Here is an 18,179-nt window from a genome sequence, read left to right on the forward strand (position 1 = left end):
ACCAGTTACCAGTACACACACTAGCAAAGACCTGGTCCACATAAAGAGGCTCTTACAGTCTGAGGAAGTCGGCCTCATTCAGAAGAATGGCTGCTGCCTTGAATGCCATGAACTGAGCTCCCCCCTCCTTCAGCACCCATTCTTCTGATTCACTTTCTTCAGGGTTGGCCCTTGTTCTCCTCCTCCCTGTACACCTCTCTTGAAGACACCCCCACCGCCCCTCAAATTCACACACAGCAAGGCCCAGCGAATTCTGAAAAGGCTCCTGGACAGCTCGCCAAAATTTCCATTCAGAGCAGGAGGAGCCGGAGTAGTCGGAGTTGTGTGTCCGCGATTGAGATGTCCTGCTGCATTTTTGTAGGTTCTCTTCAGATACTGTGCAGATTAGGCTGTGCAGCTCACCTTCTAACACCTTCCAAGGCCGTCTGCCAGACATCACAACTGTGCAAGGACCGAATGACTTAAAACAACTTTGCTTGGTTAATACATGGCTCATCTTTATTTAAGTTCATGTAAAATACAGTTCATTACATTTTTGGGTGTTGTCACATTTAACTGTCCAGGCTCATCAGAAGGGCAGTTCCTCTCTTCATCCAGTGGTCCGGTGCCATAGCCCCTGACTTCAGATCCACCGACACCACGAATGACGGCCGGCCAGCTCCACCAGAGCGCACTGGAAAGTAGTAGCAGGGGCAGGAGTACATACCTGAACACACACACACACACACAGGAACAGACAAAAACAAAGCATGGCTTAGCATTTCTCCGTGAACTCTGAATAAAGAGAAGAGAGCGAGTGATCGATGGGGAAAGAGTTCTCACCCTTGGCTGTCTTCTTGCGGTTCTCCACTGGCTTGAAGTGGATGGTGGGCATGGGGCAAACCAGCTGCATTTGCTCTGCCTCCACCAAGCAGGAGTTCTTCCTGTCCCAGCCAGCACCCTCCAGATACAATCCTCGGATAAACACGCCATCCTGGCGGAAGAATGAATGCACAAATTACACCAGAGCACATGTACAGTACTTATTTACTTAGTAGTTAAGTATAATTTTAATCCTCAACATTAACATGAATTATGCAATGGCTAATTTCATTAAAGGTCCCGTATTGTGAATTAGTTTTGCTTTTATTTAGGTCTCAGTGGTCCCCTAATACTGTATCTATCCGAAATACAGCCGTGCTGCAGAATTACAGCCACTTTTAGTCCCACGATGAGATTTCTCCAGCACACGCCGTTTCTGTGTCTGTAGCTGTAGCGGCAGTGGGGGTCCGTAATCAGAAGGTTGCCGGTTTGAATCCCGATCCACCAAGGTGCCACTGAGCAAATCACCGTCCCCACACACTGCTCCCCGGGCACCTGTTAATGGCTGCCCACTGCTCACCAAGGGTGATGGGTTCAATGCAGAGGACACATTTCATTGTGAGCACCTTGTGCTGTGCTGTGTATCACAATGATAATCACTTCACTGTCACTTTCATTAGCGGAAATGACGTCATCAAAACCATTCACCAACCACTTCAGACAGGAAGTTGTGTCAGCGTTTTTCCAGAAAAAAATAAAATTAAGCCTCTCATTTTTACATCCAATCACTGAGCAACTACACGTTTTCAAGCCAGGACAGTCAGTGTAGATTATGTTTTAGGGGAGGGGTGGGAAATTCTCTGGGTGGAAAAAGCATGAGAAACAGGAGGTAACCTTTCCCCTTATGACAACAAGATCCAGATCCGATAACAAGGGACCTTTAAATGAGAAGAGTCACATTCAAATCTGTTAATAATCACTATATATTAATGCATCAAGGACTGCCTTGATGTTGTTAAGCAACAGCGGTCATTTATCTTCTGATCCACGTCACAAGCCACGTGTCTGCCTGACTCACCTTCGGGGGGAAGAGGAGGTTGCTGTCATCAACTGTAGAGATAACAAATTCCCAGGACAAAGTGTCCACGGACACCTGTGGGTGCAGGAGGGTGGGGTTAGTTATTTCTGCTCATAAACTATGAATTTACTAAATTGTCTAAGATGATCCAGATAGTTATAGGACTTGAGTAACGCCTGGCTAGGATGAATCAGCACAGCTCTTGTCTGACGTCTACAGTCAGAGAGCAAGAAGGGAGGAAAATATTTTATGGTGTGAATAAATAAAACCGTTCACTTCATTATTTGCTTATTTATGCACTTGCTACCAGCTTTTTGTTCTTCATGTCCCATCAGTTGACAGCCCATCTGATTTCATGACTGATTGGTTTCCTGCTGCTTTTAGTCAGTGGCTGTATGAAGGGTGTCAACATGAAGAATGAGTTTGGGTTTGGTTTGCAAATTTGTAAGTGGTGCAGGCGTATATATCCTTTCATTTTCACAAGCTGTTAAGTGTTGCTAAACTTATGCACAACAGAATGTTGGCAACTCAGATGCAGAATGCAGATAATCATATTGGCTGACATTTTGGGTAATGTTCATTTATCAATTCAAACCTAACTTGACAAAATGCATTAATTCCTGATGAGGACCATGCAGAATATTAAGTAACTAGAACCCAGGACGCAGCTGCACTCGAAGGCTTGACATCACACTCTTTTTTTTCTTGGGGATGAATGTGAATGTTTCTGTGACTGCCTTTGTGAGCTGTAGCTTTTGTTCTAAATGCATTTTAAGAGTATTTCATCACCTCATGAAACATTGTCTCACCTAGCTTTTGTGAAACAGATTTCAACTTTAGCCCACTGAAGCACAAACAAATGGTTGTACGGTCTGAGCAGCATACTTTTGCCATAAGTTCCTTTGTATTAAAGACTTCCTCCGACCTTGTTAGCTATGCTGATGAGCTTTGGCAGTACACTGGTCAGTTTTGAAAATTACAGTATCACAGTGTGCCATGTCAATTTGTATTTGTTGTATTTAATGGTTATATAAGCCCTCTTCTAATATAATTTGTAATATGATGTTGATATATTTGATCTATGGGTACATTTGTTCTCAGAATTCCAAGAAATGCAACAGGAACAGCTGATTTTGTTTAGGTCTAACCAGAATCAGATGAGAAATTGCATGTTTAAGTTAATCAGTGTTTCATAACCGTATTCCTGGAGGCACCTACACTGCCAGAGTGTATTCAGTCCAACCTGTTCTTATTTAGCTTGGGTCTTTCTTAATGGCCAATCAGTGAATGTGGCAGGCTGTAAGGAGTGCCTTAACTATCCCTTAATTACTTTTATTCAACTCATGAGTGTAATTAGAGCCTGGAGTTGAGCGAGTGCAGCCCATGTAGGAAAGAGACAGGTTCATGTAATAATGTTTTGTGGGCTGAATGTGTGCATGTGGAGTTCTATTTACATTCAGAGGTATGAAGTTAAGTCTTACATTATGCTGGCGGGCTGCAGACTGTAGCACCGCAGTCAGAAAGCCAGTAGGAAAGGTGAAGCCAGACAGCCAGAAGAGGACTGGAGGGTGTGCCGCCTCGGCCCAGTGGGCAAACTGCTCCACCCGCTGGCACAGGTCCCTTGTCCATGAAGCCAGCGGCTTCAGAGAAGGGTATGCCTGAATAGAATGTGAACCAAATAATCTGAGACATCCTTCTTCTAAAAAACGTTACTAATTGTTCCTCCTCCTTTCTGTGGGTACACAACATTTAGAATCCTTAATCAGTTCTGGAAATGGTGGTAATAGAAAATTAACAGATATACAAGACACTAATCTGAATACACAACAAAAAGATGAATGTTGACCTATGTACATACAATGATATTCTAAATGTTAAAAAGCAAAACTGACAATTAACCTATGACATCTGACTGAATCAACAAACTCACAACCCACTATAACCCAAATTCACAAATGAGTTTGTTAAATATATGTATATTTTTATTACAGCAAAAAGAAATTTCAGGACTTAAAAGTCATGTAGTGTAAGTAGGGCACTCCAACAAAGTTCTGTTTCTCTAGTAGTTGCCACCAGGGGGCACATCTGGGGTGTCAACTTGCACACACTGTGGGCTCCTTTTGTGGAGTTATTTTTTTTTATTAGCTCCACCCATGCTGTGCAGTTTATTCACCTGTGTCCCATTTGTTGTTCTATGTAGGAGTTCCATTCAGTCTCTTTGCCTTGCCCATGTTATCCTTATATGTACGTACAGTATGTATGTCTATATATACAGTATGTATGTATGTTAGTTAGTTAGCATGAGGAGTGCAACCAACTTGAGTGTTAGATCTTTGCCTATTTACCGTATACATACATCACAATGTCACAGTTAAATAAGCAGAGGTCAATCAAGGATTGTTCCCAGTGGCTTTAAAGCATAAAATGATATTCTGAGTGTCTGTCTCTATAGATGAGGTTCTCTGCATTGTCCTGCACAGTACCTTCAAACATGAACATATCCTTTCACCAAATGCACCATGTTGGACTACTTAATACCAACCTTGCTCTTACACTGACCGGACACCAACCCTGCTCTGATGCCTATTACAAGGGGGATCCATCTCTGACTCACTCCTTCCCAAGGATTCTCCCTTTTATTGTCTCAACAAGGCCAAAGTGGGAAAGTGGATGTCAACAGTGGGGTCTGTCAAAGCCCATCGAGACATACTGCTTGTGATTTAAGGCTAAATAAGAAATAAAATGTTGTTGTTACTTCATTAGGACTAACAATGCACATCGTACCACAAAAGCCTTTCATTCAAGCCTTTTGTACTTTTGCTTTACAGTGAAGATACATAAAGTAACAGTTGTGATACTAAGACAGCTTCTAGTCCTGTCATTTTAGAAACATGAATACAGTTTTAGTTGTTGCATTCATATTCTTTGTGTGTAATAATTTATATTTGAAAGTTACACTCTATCGCTCATCACTATGTATTTGAAGGTTTTTATCTTGTAACGCCTGTCACATATCATTAAGGTGTGTTTTAAAAGTTTGGATGATTGAGGAGTTGCAGTTTTACTATTAATGTAGCTGTCCTTTCCTGTTTGACCTTGTTCCTGTAACAAGGTCAAAACAACACAGGCTAGTTGAGAAATGAAATGAATACATATAGTTTATATTTTTTATTGACTTTTTAATATTTCCCCCCCCAAAAAAAAAAAATCAGAACGTTTTATTGCCTGCCAATTAATACTTGAAGGTAGAATCTGTCACTGTGTGAGTGTATCTGGTTTACTCCATAACATTCTTAGGAAAAATGCCAGAAAAATGTGTTGAGATTGTTATAGTGTTGTAAAGAAAGGGAATCTACTTTATAAGTTTATAAAGAATATTAGGTGTCAAATTGCATTTTTTTTGGATTAGTACAATAAAAAATGTGAAAGAAATGTGATCCAGTTATCGATGTCTGTTTGTAAAAATAAGATCAATTCTAACAATAAAGGAATATAAGTAATCAAGGCACAACAGCAGTCCTTACAAAAAAGATCCAAGAACTTGCTTTTAAGAACTTTGCTTTTTTTTTTTAGAACATTTTTAGAGCAGTTACCAGTTCAGCACCATAATTCTTGGGCATGGTTTTTGAGGAATAAACGTCTACCTTTTGTAATTTCAAAACCAGTCTTGCTGATCACTGGTTTGTGTAAAACTGATAAACAGGTAGATATGTTCCAGAAGAGTAATGCATAAAATGGATGAGTTTAGTTTTTAATGAATTGATATTGAAATGGATAAAGGTCTGTGTTAAATATCATGTTTCTTAAACAGAATCATAAAGTATAAAACAAGAGAAAGCTCAAAAGGAATCTAGGAATTTGGAACTTTTAAAGAAGGATCCAATCACAAAAGACTGGAACATTCTGTCCACAATCTTTAGTTGACAAATCATTTTTCTCTGACCTTTTTCTTTCTGTTATGGTTGAGCCTGAAATTAGGGAGGATTTGGAAGTTGAGTAATTTTCTTCTTTTGCCCTGGTAAAGCATACACACTCTCAGCTGCTACAGACTTCATATATTACCAGAATGAATGTGACCTCTGAAAACTGGACACTATTGGTGTGGTTAAAAAAAAAAATGAAAGAATGGAATGACTGTGGATCGCTGAAGTGCCCAGAGGAAAAGGAAAGTCATGAGTCTGTTCAGTGGACTGTAATGACAGTCTGCCGTGGGAATTGAGCACACAGCTCAGGGGACACATAGTCCTGGACAGGATGAATTCGCATTGGGGAGATGGAGGGAGAGGGTGAGGGGGTGTGTCAGTAGATGGTGAACAGGGTGCAGCTGTGCCAGAGGCCTTCAAGTTGTCATCTGATAAAAGAGGAAAGGAAATGTCTCTCTCTCTCATCGCTCCATAATGCTGTAATAGGCTCTGTACTTTTTTCCAGAACTGGGGCAAAGCTCGCATCCATTTACTGAATTTAACAAGACAATTACCCAGAGACTGACCTGCATGTATGTATTCACACACACACACAGACACGCACCACTCTCCACATCAATAAGATTGGAATAACATGACAATATTGAACAAAAACAGAACGCCCTCGATGACCCAAGCACAAGAGCATAGTTTGTGAACACATGATCAGACATTCTTAAATAAATCTTTCTCCATATTCTACACTGTAAAAATGACATTGTCTATATATTTGGTCCAATTAAGTAACAATTACCCAGGATGTTTTTTATTAAGCAAATCATTATTATTAATATTATTAAGCAAATCATTTGAACAGTGTGTTATTGGCCTAGCGGTTGAAGAAGCGGCCCCGTAACCAGAAGGTTGCCTGTTCAAATCCCAATCCACCAAGGTGCCACTGAGCAAAACACTGTTCCCACACATTGCTGTCCGGGTGCCTGCCAAGGCTGCCCACTGCTCACCAAGGGTGATGGTTAAAAGCAGAGGACACATTTTGTTGCGTCACTGTGTGCTGTGCTGCGGTGTTTCACAATGACATTCACTTCACTTTCACTAAAAGTATTTTACTTTTGCCAGAATTATGGAAGAGGCAAATGAGCTCAAAGACACTCTGAATGCAACCTACAGAGAAAATCTCCCATTTGTAATGCATTATTTAAGGAACATATGGTTTTCTTGCTACAGTGTAAAAGAAAACTCTCGCCTATGCCACAATTACATGGGCGTAAAGTTGAGGGAACATAAAAATGCTACACAGTTGGCCAATAATGACAATGTGAAAAACTGTTTAAAAAAACTGAAAAATCTCATGTACATAAGTCTTTGCTGAATACTTTGTCTATGCACCTTTGGCAGTAATTATAGCCTCAAGTCTTTTAGACTATGATGCCACAAGCTTAGCACACCTGTCCTTGACCAGTCTCACCCATAATGTTGAATGGGAAGCGTCCATAGGTGCTTAGGTGCTGAGTCTTGGTCGTTTTGATATTCTTCCACTTACTGTGCTCATTGAGACGTTCAAAACCGCAGACAGCTAATTTTTCTTGTAACCTTTCCCAGATATGTCTCTTGAGACAATCCCTTTGACTTCATGACATGAACTGTCAACTGTGGGACCTTATATAGACAGGTCTGTGCCTTTCCAAATCATGTCCAATCAACTGTTCATTCCACTTAAGCTGCAGCTCATCATTAAGGATGATCAGGGGAAACAGGAGGCACCCGAGTTCAATTTTGAGCGGTGAACACTCATATACATGTGATTTCTCAGTTTTTTTATTTTTAGTAAATTTGTCAAAACCTCAAGTAAACTTTTTTGGAATAAGGCTTCAACATAACAAAATGCGGAAAAAGCGATGCGCTGTGATTATTTTCCAGATGCACCATACGTATATATTTTAAACAATAACAAAATATAATGATATCTTTTCTGGCAGCATTAGGAAGGGTCTGTACAATATATCCTGTAGCTGATCATTGTAAACAGTAAGAGTGTTTCAGACATATATAATACATTTTAAATGTGAGCTTGTCCTACCTTCTCCCATATTGGAGGTACACGTGCATCATGGATAAAGTTAAAGGTCTCCTCCAAGCTGCTTGACATCACTACAAGCCCCTTAATGCCTTTCTCCAACTCGATCAGAGATGACCTGGACATCAGGTTTATATTTTTACATATTTTGAACTCTAAAACACACACACATTATTATTGCTGATGTAATGATTTTCATACAAACATACCTGATGGTTTGCAGCAGGGCGTTATATCTCTGGATTTCCTGCAGAAGGACTACATTCAATGGTGATGGATCATCCTGCAGCAGCTTCATGGTTCCTTCATAGTCCAGCAGAGAAGGGATTTTCTGTAGCATGTCTGCAGAAAGTTCCAGCACCTACTCACACTCACACACACACACACACACACACACACACAATGGCACGACAGAAATTAATCAAGCAGCATCACACAAAGATGAGCATTTAATGCACATCATTCATGTGTTTTTTGACTATTTATGCCACAAGCTACAAATTAATCACTGCTGCTGAAATACACAAATCACTGCTGAAAACAAGTATGACATGTTGCAGGAAAACTTCCTGTTTCACTTCCTCTCTGGATTGCTATTTCAAGTGAGACTATTATATTATGCAAATAAAATTCAAAAACATACACATTCACACAAAAACACACCTTGTCCTCTCGGCTGGGACCAGCACTGGAGGCTGCAGTGCTGGTGACCTGAGGCTGGAGGGAGAGGAGGGTGCCAAAGAGAGTGCGCGTCTCCGCGATCTGGCTGGCAATGTCAGCATTGGGGTGCTGGCCAAACAGCTCTGGGTCTTCCGTGGCTGGCAGCTGACTAATGTACTCTCTGTAGGAGGCTGGGGGTCCATCCCGAGGGATGTAGTATGTGGGCAGGGAGGAGAGCCTGGAGATCATATTTAATATATTTAAAAGTATGGACTTTTACAAGAATACAAATTTAACCCAGCACTGCTAATGCAGACTGAACTGCAGAGTAACACCAAACAGATCATTTATATAAGGACAACAGAATGCAACTGAGCATTAACATTAACTAATGCTTATTTACTGTTTTACAAAAAGCTATTATTTTATAAGACTGCAAGATCATTTGTTAAATGTTTTATCAAGAAAATTTGGTGCCAGTTTAGATAACCTAAATGTTTTTTGTTGTTGTAAGTTACCACTGAAGATGCATTCAGGTTAAAGATATATATCGCCCCCTTTTATTAATGTTTCATGTTTTTTAAAGCTAGTAGTGGCAGTGGTCTGAAAGGTTGCGGATTCAAATCCTGAACAGTTTAAGTAAGATACAAACTGCTCCCTTTTCATGACTGCCCATTGCTCACAAAGAGTGATGGGTTAAATGCATTATGTTGTGTGCAGCGTGTTCTGTGCTATGCCTTGAATCACATTGTCAAAAAACAATCACTTTCATGTTCATAATTAAACATTCTATCAGACTTTCATGTAAAAGAAATTAAAGGTTCTGATGTGACTGCCAGACTGATGGAACTCTGCCTAATTCTCAGTGTGCACCATGACCCTGGCGGTGCCACGACTGTGTCTGTACTGTCTTTATTTTCAGACATCACAAATGTCAACTGTTATCACAGACATTTCAGAAGTGACCTGGCTCTGGGATAAGAACATTAAAACACAAATGGTTATCCATAGATCATCCATAGAAACATCTTTTAAAAATAATATTCATGCATAAGCATGCATTAGTATTTTAATTTGTTGTTGATTTTTTATATTTCCACTCTCTTGTGTGATATGGATGACTTAATTCAAAACTTCTATACAAATTGTTTGATGCATGTGCTATATTGTGTTCATTATTACCATCAATAAAATTCTCATTAAGATAAAAATATGAAATCTTGTTCCTGATAAGTGTTGGACAGTGCTGCATATTCATGTCTGCACACTGCAGTCATTATGGCTGCATGGACTGCTAACCTCGGGAAAGGAAAAAGAGGCATCTGTTTATTGCAGATATCTCATAAGATTGTAAATTATGCATGTGTTTGTATGTAATTATGTGGTCACTTTAGGGGCACTGCTCAGAGTAACGCTTGCATTATTTACTGGTATTCATTATGTATGCGGCTGAACGTTCAACACTCCATTTCTGAGAGGAATGGGGTGAGGTGATGAGGGCAGGATGCACCAGGGGGCGCTGTGATACTTTGGTTAAATAAAACTGCTGCGGTGATCTAGAGGGATTTGGTCAAGGATACATGCATAACAGAGATACAAATGATATATTCAAGGACAAGGAGGATAAGTGAAATTGTGCACAAGTGAGAATGTGTGTGTGCGTGTGTGCCATTAAATGGCATTATGTCACTGAATGATGTAAGGCACATGATCAGGTGTTTGCCTTTTAGAACGTGTAATAAATGGAATCTTATCACTATGAAACTGACAGGGGTGTTGTAGTGAGTGTGTACATTTCAAAGCGGCTTACTTGTAAAATGGTGTGTTGATGGTGTCCTCGCAGAAGTACTTGTCAATGTAGGTTGTCAGCAACCGTCTGTCCCAGTCGTCTGTTACATGACCTCCGTAGTGGATGCTGGCTATGAGGTACTTGAGGGCTTCCCAGGGGATTTCTTCATACTCATTCAGATAGAGATTCATCAGATTCTCACTCACCTGGCGGAAAGAAACAAAGCATGAGAATTAGGAGGGGAGACTGAGAGAGAAAAATAGACTGAAACAACAACACAGTTTGAACGATACATCTGCACTGTAGCCATTTTCCAGATGTCCTCTCAGTAACATTTCCTTAAACAATCCACAGTGTCCGACATTAAATTTCCTGTTAATTATTTTTCGTTCAAATTTGACAGCACGATATGAATGTCTGCACTACTGAAATTGCAGGCAGCAATTCATTTGGGGCTAGCTAACAGCATTGACAGTTGCTGTGGTGTACAAAAACAGCTCCATAAAGAGCCATTTCAGTCAGCGTAACGCCGCTGCATAAGACAATAGACCTAATATAATATTCATGAAAAAGTTGCATACACTTACGCAGTGTAGTTAGATACCAAAAAGTGACCAGTCATTGTTTGTCCATCACACTAGAGTTACAAAGTAATTACCTCAAAATCTGAATCGTTGAAGCTGTAGACAATGTTCCAGCCCAGCTGCAGGAACTTCTTGCGCTCTAGCAGGATGCTGTGGAAGAAGCTGAGGGCAAACAGCAGCTTGCCATAGAGTGCAGGTTGTGTGCAGCGTGCAAACTGGACCTCTGTCACACTATGGTACAGGCGTTTCAGGTTGGCCTTGACACCCTGTAACACGTGAACCATCAACAGAGATAAGAGGACATTCTATATTCACCAGTCAGTAGAAGTCAGCAAGAAATAAAATAATTGAAATCCCATGTAATGTGTTATGTAAGTGCATAACTCTTTTGTGTGTCTGACAATCCACTGACTCTAGTCATTGGCGACTCCATAGTTAGAAATGTGAGGATAGCGGCACCAGCAAATAAAATCTTGTGTTTTCCTGTTGCCAGAGCGCCCGACATTCGCGGAAATTTAAAAACACTGGCGAAAAATACATTTACATTTACATTTGCAGCATTTATCAGACGCCCTTATCCAGAGTGACTTACAATCAGTAGTTACAGGGACAGTCCCCCTGGAGCAACTCAGGGTTAAGTGTCTTGCTCAGGGACACAATGGTAGTAAGTTGGATTTGAACCTGGGACCTCTGGTTCATAGGCGAGTGTGTTACCCACTAGACTACTACCAGGTACACAAATAACCGCAGGTACTCTAGTATAGCGATTCACATCTAAAGATGTGATAATTTTATAGAGATACTTGAATTGGCTAAAATTATATTGGATAAAGTAACCTGCTCTGGCCCATTACTGCAGTTTCGAGGAACCTGTAGCAGGCTCCTGGACATAAATCGCTGGTTGTCGGAGTGGTGTCCAAAAAATAAAGTGGGCTTTATTAATAACTGGCCAACATTTCAGGGGAAGCCTGGTCTTTTTGGGCGAGATGGCATCCACCCCAACTGGGCAGGCGCCACTCAGTTGTCTAAAAATTTGGCTCATAGTCTTATAGTCAAAAAACTGACTTGCCAGAGCCGAGACCAGGCGGCAGACAGACTCCCTTAACCGAGTGTCTGCCATTTGCATAGAGCGGCCAACCAGCGTGTACAATATTGACACTGTGTCTTTACCTCGCTCTATTAAAACAAGAGATTCTAAAAGAAACATTAATAATAAAACTGATAAATATACTGACACTGTTTCTGTTTCTAATTTATAATGATAAACTTGGTATTACTCAAACCTGAACATGGATTTAACTCTTTTGAGATTCTCTATACCAACATAACCCATGTAGTCTCACAAAATAAAAATCATAAGTTAATTTCATTGATTATTATTTATAGACCCCCCAAACCTTACTCAGAGATTCTTAGTGAATTTACAGATTTTGTCTCCAATTTATTTGTATCTGTGGATGAGGCCCTAATTGTCGGCGACTTTAACATCCTCTGTGATAAATTATAAGACTCGCTAAGAACAGCAGTCCTGTCTATACTAGACTCAGGTGGACCTACTCATGAAGGTGGTCACATGCTCGATCTCGTACTGACCTTCGGTTTAAATATAGAAGACATTGTTATTCTTCCGCAATCTGAAATTACCTCAGATCATTTCCTCATCGCTTTTAAAATATGTCTTAGACACAACAAACTCAACCCCCCTCGTTATAAAGACAAACGGACAATTACATCAAGTACAGCACAGAGGTTTATTAATACCCTACCATATTTATCAACGCTAATAAACTCACCATCCAACCTTTCGTTTATATAAAAAATCTTATGAAATGTCGTGGCCCAGCAGCTGAGCGCATACCTAGTCAGTAAAAGTATCCATGAAGTATATCAATCGGGATTTAGACCTCATCATAGCACTGAGACAGCGCTGGTTAAATAGGTTAATGACCTGCTGTTGGCCTCTGATCAGGGACGCATCTCGCTGCTTGTCCTGCCTGATCTGAGTGCAGCGTTTGACATTATCGATCACGCTATTCTTAGAGAATGTTGTTGGGATTAAGGGAAAAGCCCTTGAATGGTTCCGATCATATCTCACCAACCTATATCAGTTTGTGGACATCAATGGTTCTTCGTCTTCACATAGTAAGGTAGAGTTTGGTGTTCCACAAGGTTCTGTCTTAGGTCCGTTACTATTTTCCCTATACATGTTACCTCTAGGTGACGTCATCCGCAAACATGATATTAGCTTTCTACATTGACGACACACAGCTGTATCTGTTGGCAATGCCAGATCAGAGGCAGCAGCTGAATAGAGAATTGGCTGAAGGACATTAGACAGTGGATGCTCACCAACTTTCTTCTGTTAAACCCTGATAAGACAGAAGCTCTCGTACTTGGGTTTCAAGCAGCCAGGCATAAGCTGGCTGACTATCATTGATACAGGTCTCTCAATCAATTCACATTGAAGTAAACTCCAGCTAGTACAGAATGCTGAAGCCTAACTTTCCTAGTTCTAACTAACCACATCACCCCAGTCTTACAATCACTGCACTGGTTACCCATCAAATTTAGCATTGACTACAAAATCCTACTTTTGACCTATAAAGCTCTAAATGGTCTCGCCCCGCAGTACCTGAGTGAGTTCTTTACAACCCACCATGCCTCCTTCGATCAACGGGTGCGGAGTCACTACTAGTACCTCTCTACTCGACCCACTACAGTTTGCGTATCGTCCCAACCGATCCACGGATGACGCCATATCACATCTCCTCCATACAGCACTCACCCACCTGGACACTCGGAAGGGAAATTATGTTAAAATGCTTTTCATTGACTACAGTTCAGCATTTAACACAATAATCCCTTCCACACTCACCACCAAGCTGGAGCTCCTGGGACTCAGCTCATCTCTCTGTCAGTGGATCTCCAACTTCCTAACCGGGAGACCACAGGCAGTAAGGATGGGTGGACATGTCTCAGCCTCCATCACCCTCAGCACTGGAGCCCCCCAGGGCTGTGTTTTGAGCCCCCTGCTGTACTCCCTGTACACCCATGACTGTACAGCCACTACTAACTCCACTACTATCATCAAGTTTGCTGACGACACTGTCGTGGTGGGCCTGATCTCTGACAACGATGAGACGGCCTACCTGGAGGAGGTTGGAAATCTGGTGAACTGGTGCCAGAGGAACAATCTCCACCTGAACATCAGCAAGACAAAGGAGTTAATAGTGGACTTCAGTACAAAGCAGGAGAGGACCTACCAGACCCCTGTTATCAACAGGAGCCCAGTGGAGAGAGTGGACAGCTTCCGTTACCTCAGTGTTAACATCACGCAGGACATGTCATGGTCCTGTCACATCAACACCGTGGTGAAAAAGGCCCGGCAGCGTCTTTACCACCTCAGACGCCTGAGAGACTTCAGACTGCCCTCCAAGGTGCTCAGGAACTTCTACTCCTGCACCATAGAGGGCATCCTGACGGGAAATATCTCAACCTTGTTCGGGAACAGCACCATGAAGGACAAGCGAGCACTACAGAGGGTGGTTCGATCAGCCGAACGAATCATCCGTACCAAGCTCCCTGACCTTCAATCTATCTACAGCAAACGGTGCTGTACCAGGGCCAGGAAGATAGTGAAGGACCTCAGCCACCCCAACAATGGACTCTTCTCTCTGTTGCGATCAGGGAAGCGCTTTCGCTCCCTGAAGTCGAACACAGAGAGAATCAGGAGGAGCTTCGTCCCACAGGCTGTCCGAGCTCTCAACAACAACAGTACATAGAACTCCAGCACTTTCACTTTCACCTCCAATCACTCCGGACTCTTTTGCACAAAATCACTTTGCACAAAATCACTCTGCGCTTTTTACTTTACTGCTCTTTTTTTATGGCTCTTTTTCTCTTTTCTTTAAACATTGTCTGTAACTCATTTGCACACCTTCACCCTACCAGTTACACATATTTTATGTTAAAGACATAAAAGTGTAATATTTGGTTATGTTTGCAATATTTGCATATTGGTTCATTGTATATTTGCAGCATTTGCAATACTGTGGTCTGTAGTAGTCGCAAAAAGCATTTCACTGCACATCATACCGTGTATGACTGTGTATGTGACAAATAAAATTTGAATTTGAATTTACCTAAAGTACAAAAGGTCACAGCTGGGAGCAGATCCTTCTCATATGGAGCTCCGCAGTTTTGGAACGGCTTGCCAGTCAGTGTCCGGGACTCAGACACAGTTTCAGTGTTTAACCCTCCTGTTATGTTCGTTTCTTAGGAACACCAATAATGTTCCTGGGTCAATTTGACCCGGGACATGTTTACTTATCCAAAAGTGTCAGAAACCAAAAAATCCCAATAAACATCATTTATATTTCATTATTAACTCCATTACTAACCATTTCAATCAATATCATGGTTCAATGAGGATAATTCACTTGTTTTTCATAAAAGCTGCATTTTTAAACTTTTTAAATGTATGTTGGAAATACTTACATATAAAACAAAATAGTTTTACATGACATTGATGATTTAAAAAAAAACAGCCAGGATGAGGACTCCCAAATACGCATGTATGCACTTCTCCCCCAAAACACGCCTGCCTTCTAAATTTGTCATTTCAAGAATGATTTTCTGTATTGAGTTGGTCATGACAAGCTCAAAAGCTGACTTGATGTCTGTTACACGAGTCACTGCCATCCTAGTGGGCCCTGGCACTGTCTTTATTATGTTTTCTGCAGACAGTTTTGCCTGACGCATATTTGGGGATGAAGACCACTGTATTTCACCATTTTTTTATGTAAATTCCTTGGTAGGAGGAATATGAATAGAAGCTTCCTCAGTTGGCTCATAATCAGAATCATCAGACTCAGAATTGACCTCAAGATGGTCTTCATCAAGATGGACACATCCTCCTCTATTTCACTGTCGTGATCAAAGATTAGTTCCAGAGCCTCCTGTGCTGTCATCTGTTTATTTATGCTGCTCATTTTCTAAAGTTCTGACAGAGACTAGATCATATGTAGCTGCAGAGTGTAATGTTGTAGGACCCCCTTGCAGAGAATCTTTATATGTTTGGCTCTTCCCCTACTAAGTGCCCACTCAGTGTGGGTGGAGTTTGCCTACGGGAACTTTTTCTGTTCCCGTGGGCAAACTCTATTGAGTGTGGGCGGAGTTTACCCAAAAGTCATAACACCTGCATTCTTGCACTTACAGATGAGGTCACTTTAACCTCCACTTTGACTGCCGGGTCAAATTGACCCGAACAGTATCTGTGTAATAGTAACATGTAGGGGGGGGGTTGCACATATGTGAAATGAACCATTTTTATTTTATATGTTGATTACTGTTTTAAGCCAAGCACAAGTAGTTTCATACTGAAAAAATACTTTTAACTATTTTTTTTAAATATTTGAAATTTAAAATGGGTCAATTTGACCCGCAACATAACAGATGGGTTAAATCCAAACTGAAAACCTATCTGTTTTCTCTGGCCTTCTGTTAAAGTCCTAGACACTCATTTCACTTCACTTTGACACAGTGTCAATTATAAAGTCCAGTTAATCACGCAGTCACCCTGTTAGACACAGTCAGTGTTGAATTCACCCTAGTTAGGCTGTCCTAGTTAGGGTACTGGGCCACTGTAGTACCAATATACTACTATTACCACATATTTCAGTATCAGTTGTACAATGCCACCGTCTGATGCTGCTTCTGTTTGTTTTCTCCGAGACACGGAATCAAGCACACAGACTACCAGCAGACTCCAGTGAAGAGACCAGCAGATAAATCCTGGTTCCTGACAACTGCTAAATGATGACTCAGCATGAAACGAACCAGAGGGTCACCACAGCCACCACCACCGTTACAACTACAGCTTCAGGGATCTTCAAATGGACTAGTAACATCATAATAGACACGTAATGTAGACCATGACACTGGACTACACTGTGGACTTCTCCAACCCTACAACTGTAGGACAACCCTACAACTGTATTGTTTATTTATTTATTTCCTTGGACAAATCTTCACCAGCCCTGCACTAACACCATTTGCAGGCTCACTCTACCCTGGAAGGGGGTCCCTCTCTGTATCACTCTTCCCAAGATTTCTTCCTTTCTTTTTTTCTCACTTTTTTGTGGAGTTTTTCCTTGTGTGCAGAAGGGTCAAGTGTGGGGGATGTCAACTGTAGGGCTTGTCAAAGCCCATTGAGACATACTGTATGAGATTTTGGGCTATATAAGAAATAAATGTTGTTGTTGTTGTTGTTGTTGTTGTGTGTCTGCTAGTGTTTGTATCATCCTGAACAAATCTGTCATTTCAACTGATGTTAATTGGGCTGCATTATAACTCTGCAATGGCTGGTTGTGCTATTGACTTACTGAGTATAAAAAAGCCCAGTGTGACCATCATCTTATTAGTGACAACTGTTTTTTGACATCATTATGGAATGAAAATTAGTCAAATTCATGTCAGACATAAATGTAAATAGGTATAATAAAACATTCCACACTGTCTGCATTATAAATCAATTTTTTGCTTATTTACATGATCTGAAAGCATTATAAAGAGTTTCTCCCATGGAAACATAGCAATCTACCATGACATAGCTATAAACAAGTATAGTACATCCTATTGATCACTTCTAGAATTGTTGGATACAATTATAATTTTAACTATTTATATTACTGCTCATTAGTTAAAATTAGCCAGTTAAAATCCCCCCAGCATGAGTAAGAACACGAGTATGTTAAGCCACTATAACAAAGTGTACCATATCCTGTGATGGATTTTTTTACATTACAGACGTGGCCAAAAGTTTTGAGGATGACACAGATACTGTTTTTTTCTGCTTCTGGGTTTTTTTCTGTGGCGTATTGAAGTATAATTGCTGTCACGCCCAGGGGCTGGGCGCCCGCAGCAGCCGCGATGTCAGCTGAATAACAGGTCCTAATCCTTCTCACCTGATGCTCGAGAGTGGGGACGATTAGGGCCTGTTTAAATACCGAGGAGCAGCTGCAGGAGAACGTGGTGACATTGATGTGGACAGATGTGACTGGCTGTGTTTGTTCATTTAGCTTCCTGATGATTGGTCGCATGCCTTTGGGTTTGTTGTTGTTTATCCTCCGTTCCTGTGGTTTTCTTTGCAGTTTTGGCCCTTTTTTCTCCAAGATCTCTGCAATTCACCCTGCTTCTGTGTCAAATCCTGACTGATGGCAACACATTCCTTCATAATCAGTGCTTGGGGTTTGTCAGAATTTGTGGGATT

At 41.1% G+C, this 18,179-nt stretch overlaps 1 protein-coding gene across 3 annotated transcripts in view; it reads right to left on the bottom strand.

Annotated features, from left to right (window-relative positions):
* Window positions 1-476: 476 nt before the first annotated feature.
* dnah2 (dynein, axonemal, heavy chain 2) overlaps window positions 477-18,179 on the bottom strand; it is a 136,634-nt gene continuing 118,931 nt past the window's right edge. For 2 of the 3 annotated variants that reach the window (XM_028954457.1, XM_028954373.1), the window contains 9 exons: window positions 10,984-11,175; window positions 10,347-10,531; window positions 8,540-8,774; window positions 8,086-8,237; window positions 7,880-7,994; window positions 3,361-3,537; window positions 1,880-1,954; window positions 823-973; window positions 477-706 (listed from right to left, as the gene is read on the bottom strand). In XM_028954457.1, the coding sequence (XP_028810290.1) occupies window positions 552-706; window positions 823-973; window positions 1,880-1,954; window positions 3,361-3,537; window positions 7,880-7,994; window positions 8,086-8,237; window positions 8,540-8,774; window positions 10,347-10,531; window positions 10,984-11,175 (1,437 nt within the window). In that variant the 3' untranslated portion in view covers window positions 477-551. The remainder of the gene's footprint in view (window positions 707-822; window positions 974-1,879; window positions 1,955-3,360; window positions 3,538-7,879; window positions 7,995-8,085; window positions 8,238-8,539; window positions 8,775-10,346; window positions 10,532-10,983; window positions 11,176-18,179) is intronic. The other variant, XM_028954539.1, reaches the window with a different exon arrangement.

The sequence above is a fragment of the Denticeps clupeoides genome, chromosome 1, assembly GCF_900700375.1.
Source record: "Denticeps clupeoides chromosome 1, fDenClu1.1, whole genome shotgun sequence".
NCBI lineage: Eukaryota > Metazoa > Chordata > Actinopteri > Clupeiformes > Denticipitidae > Denticeps > Denticeps clupeoides.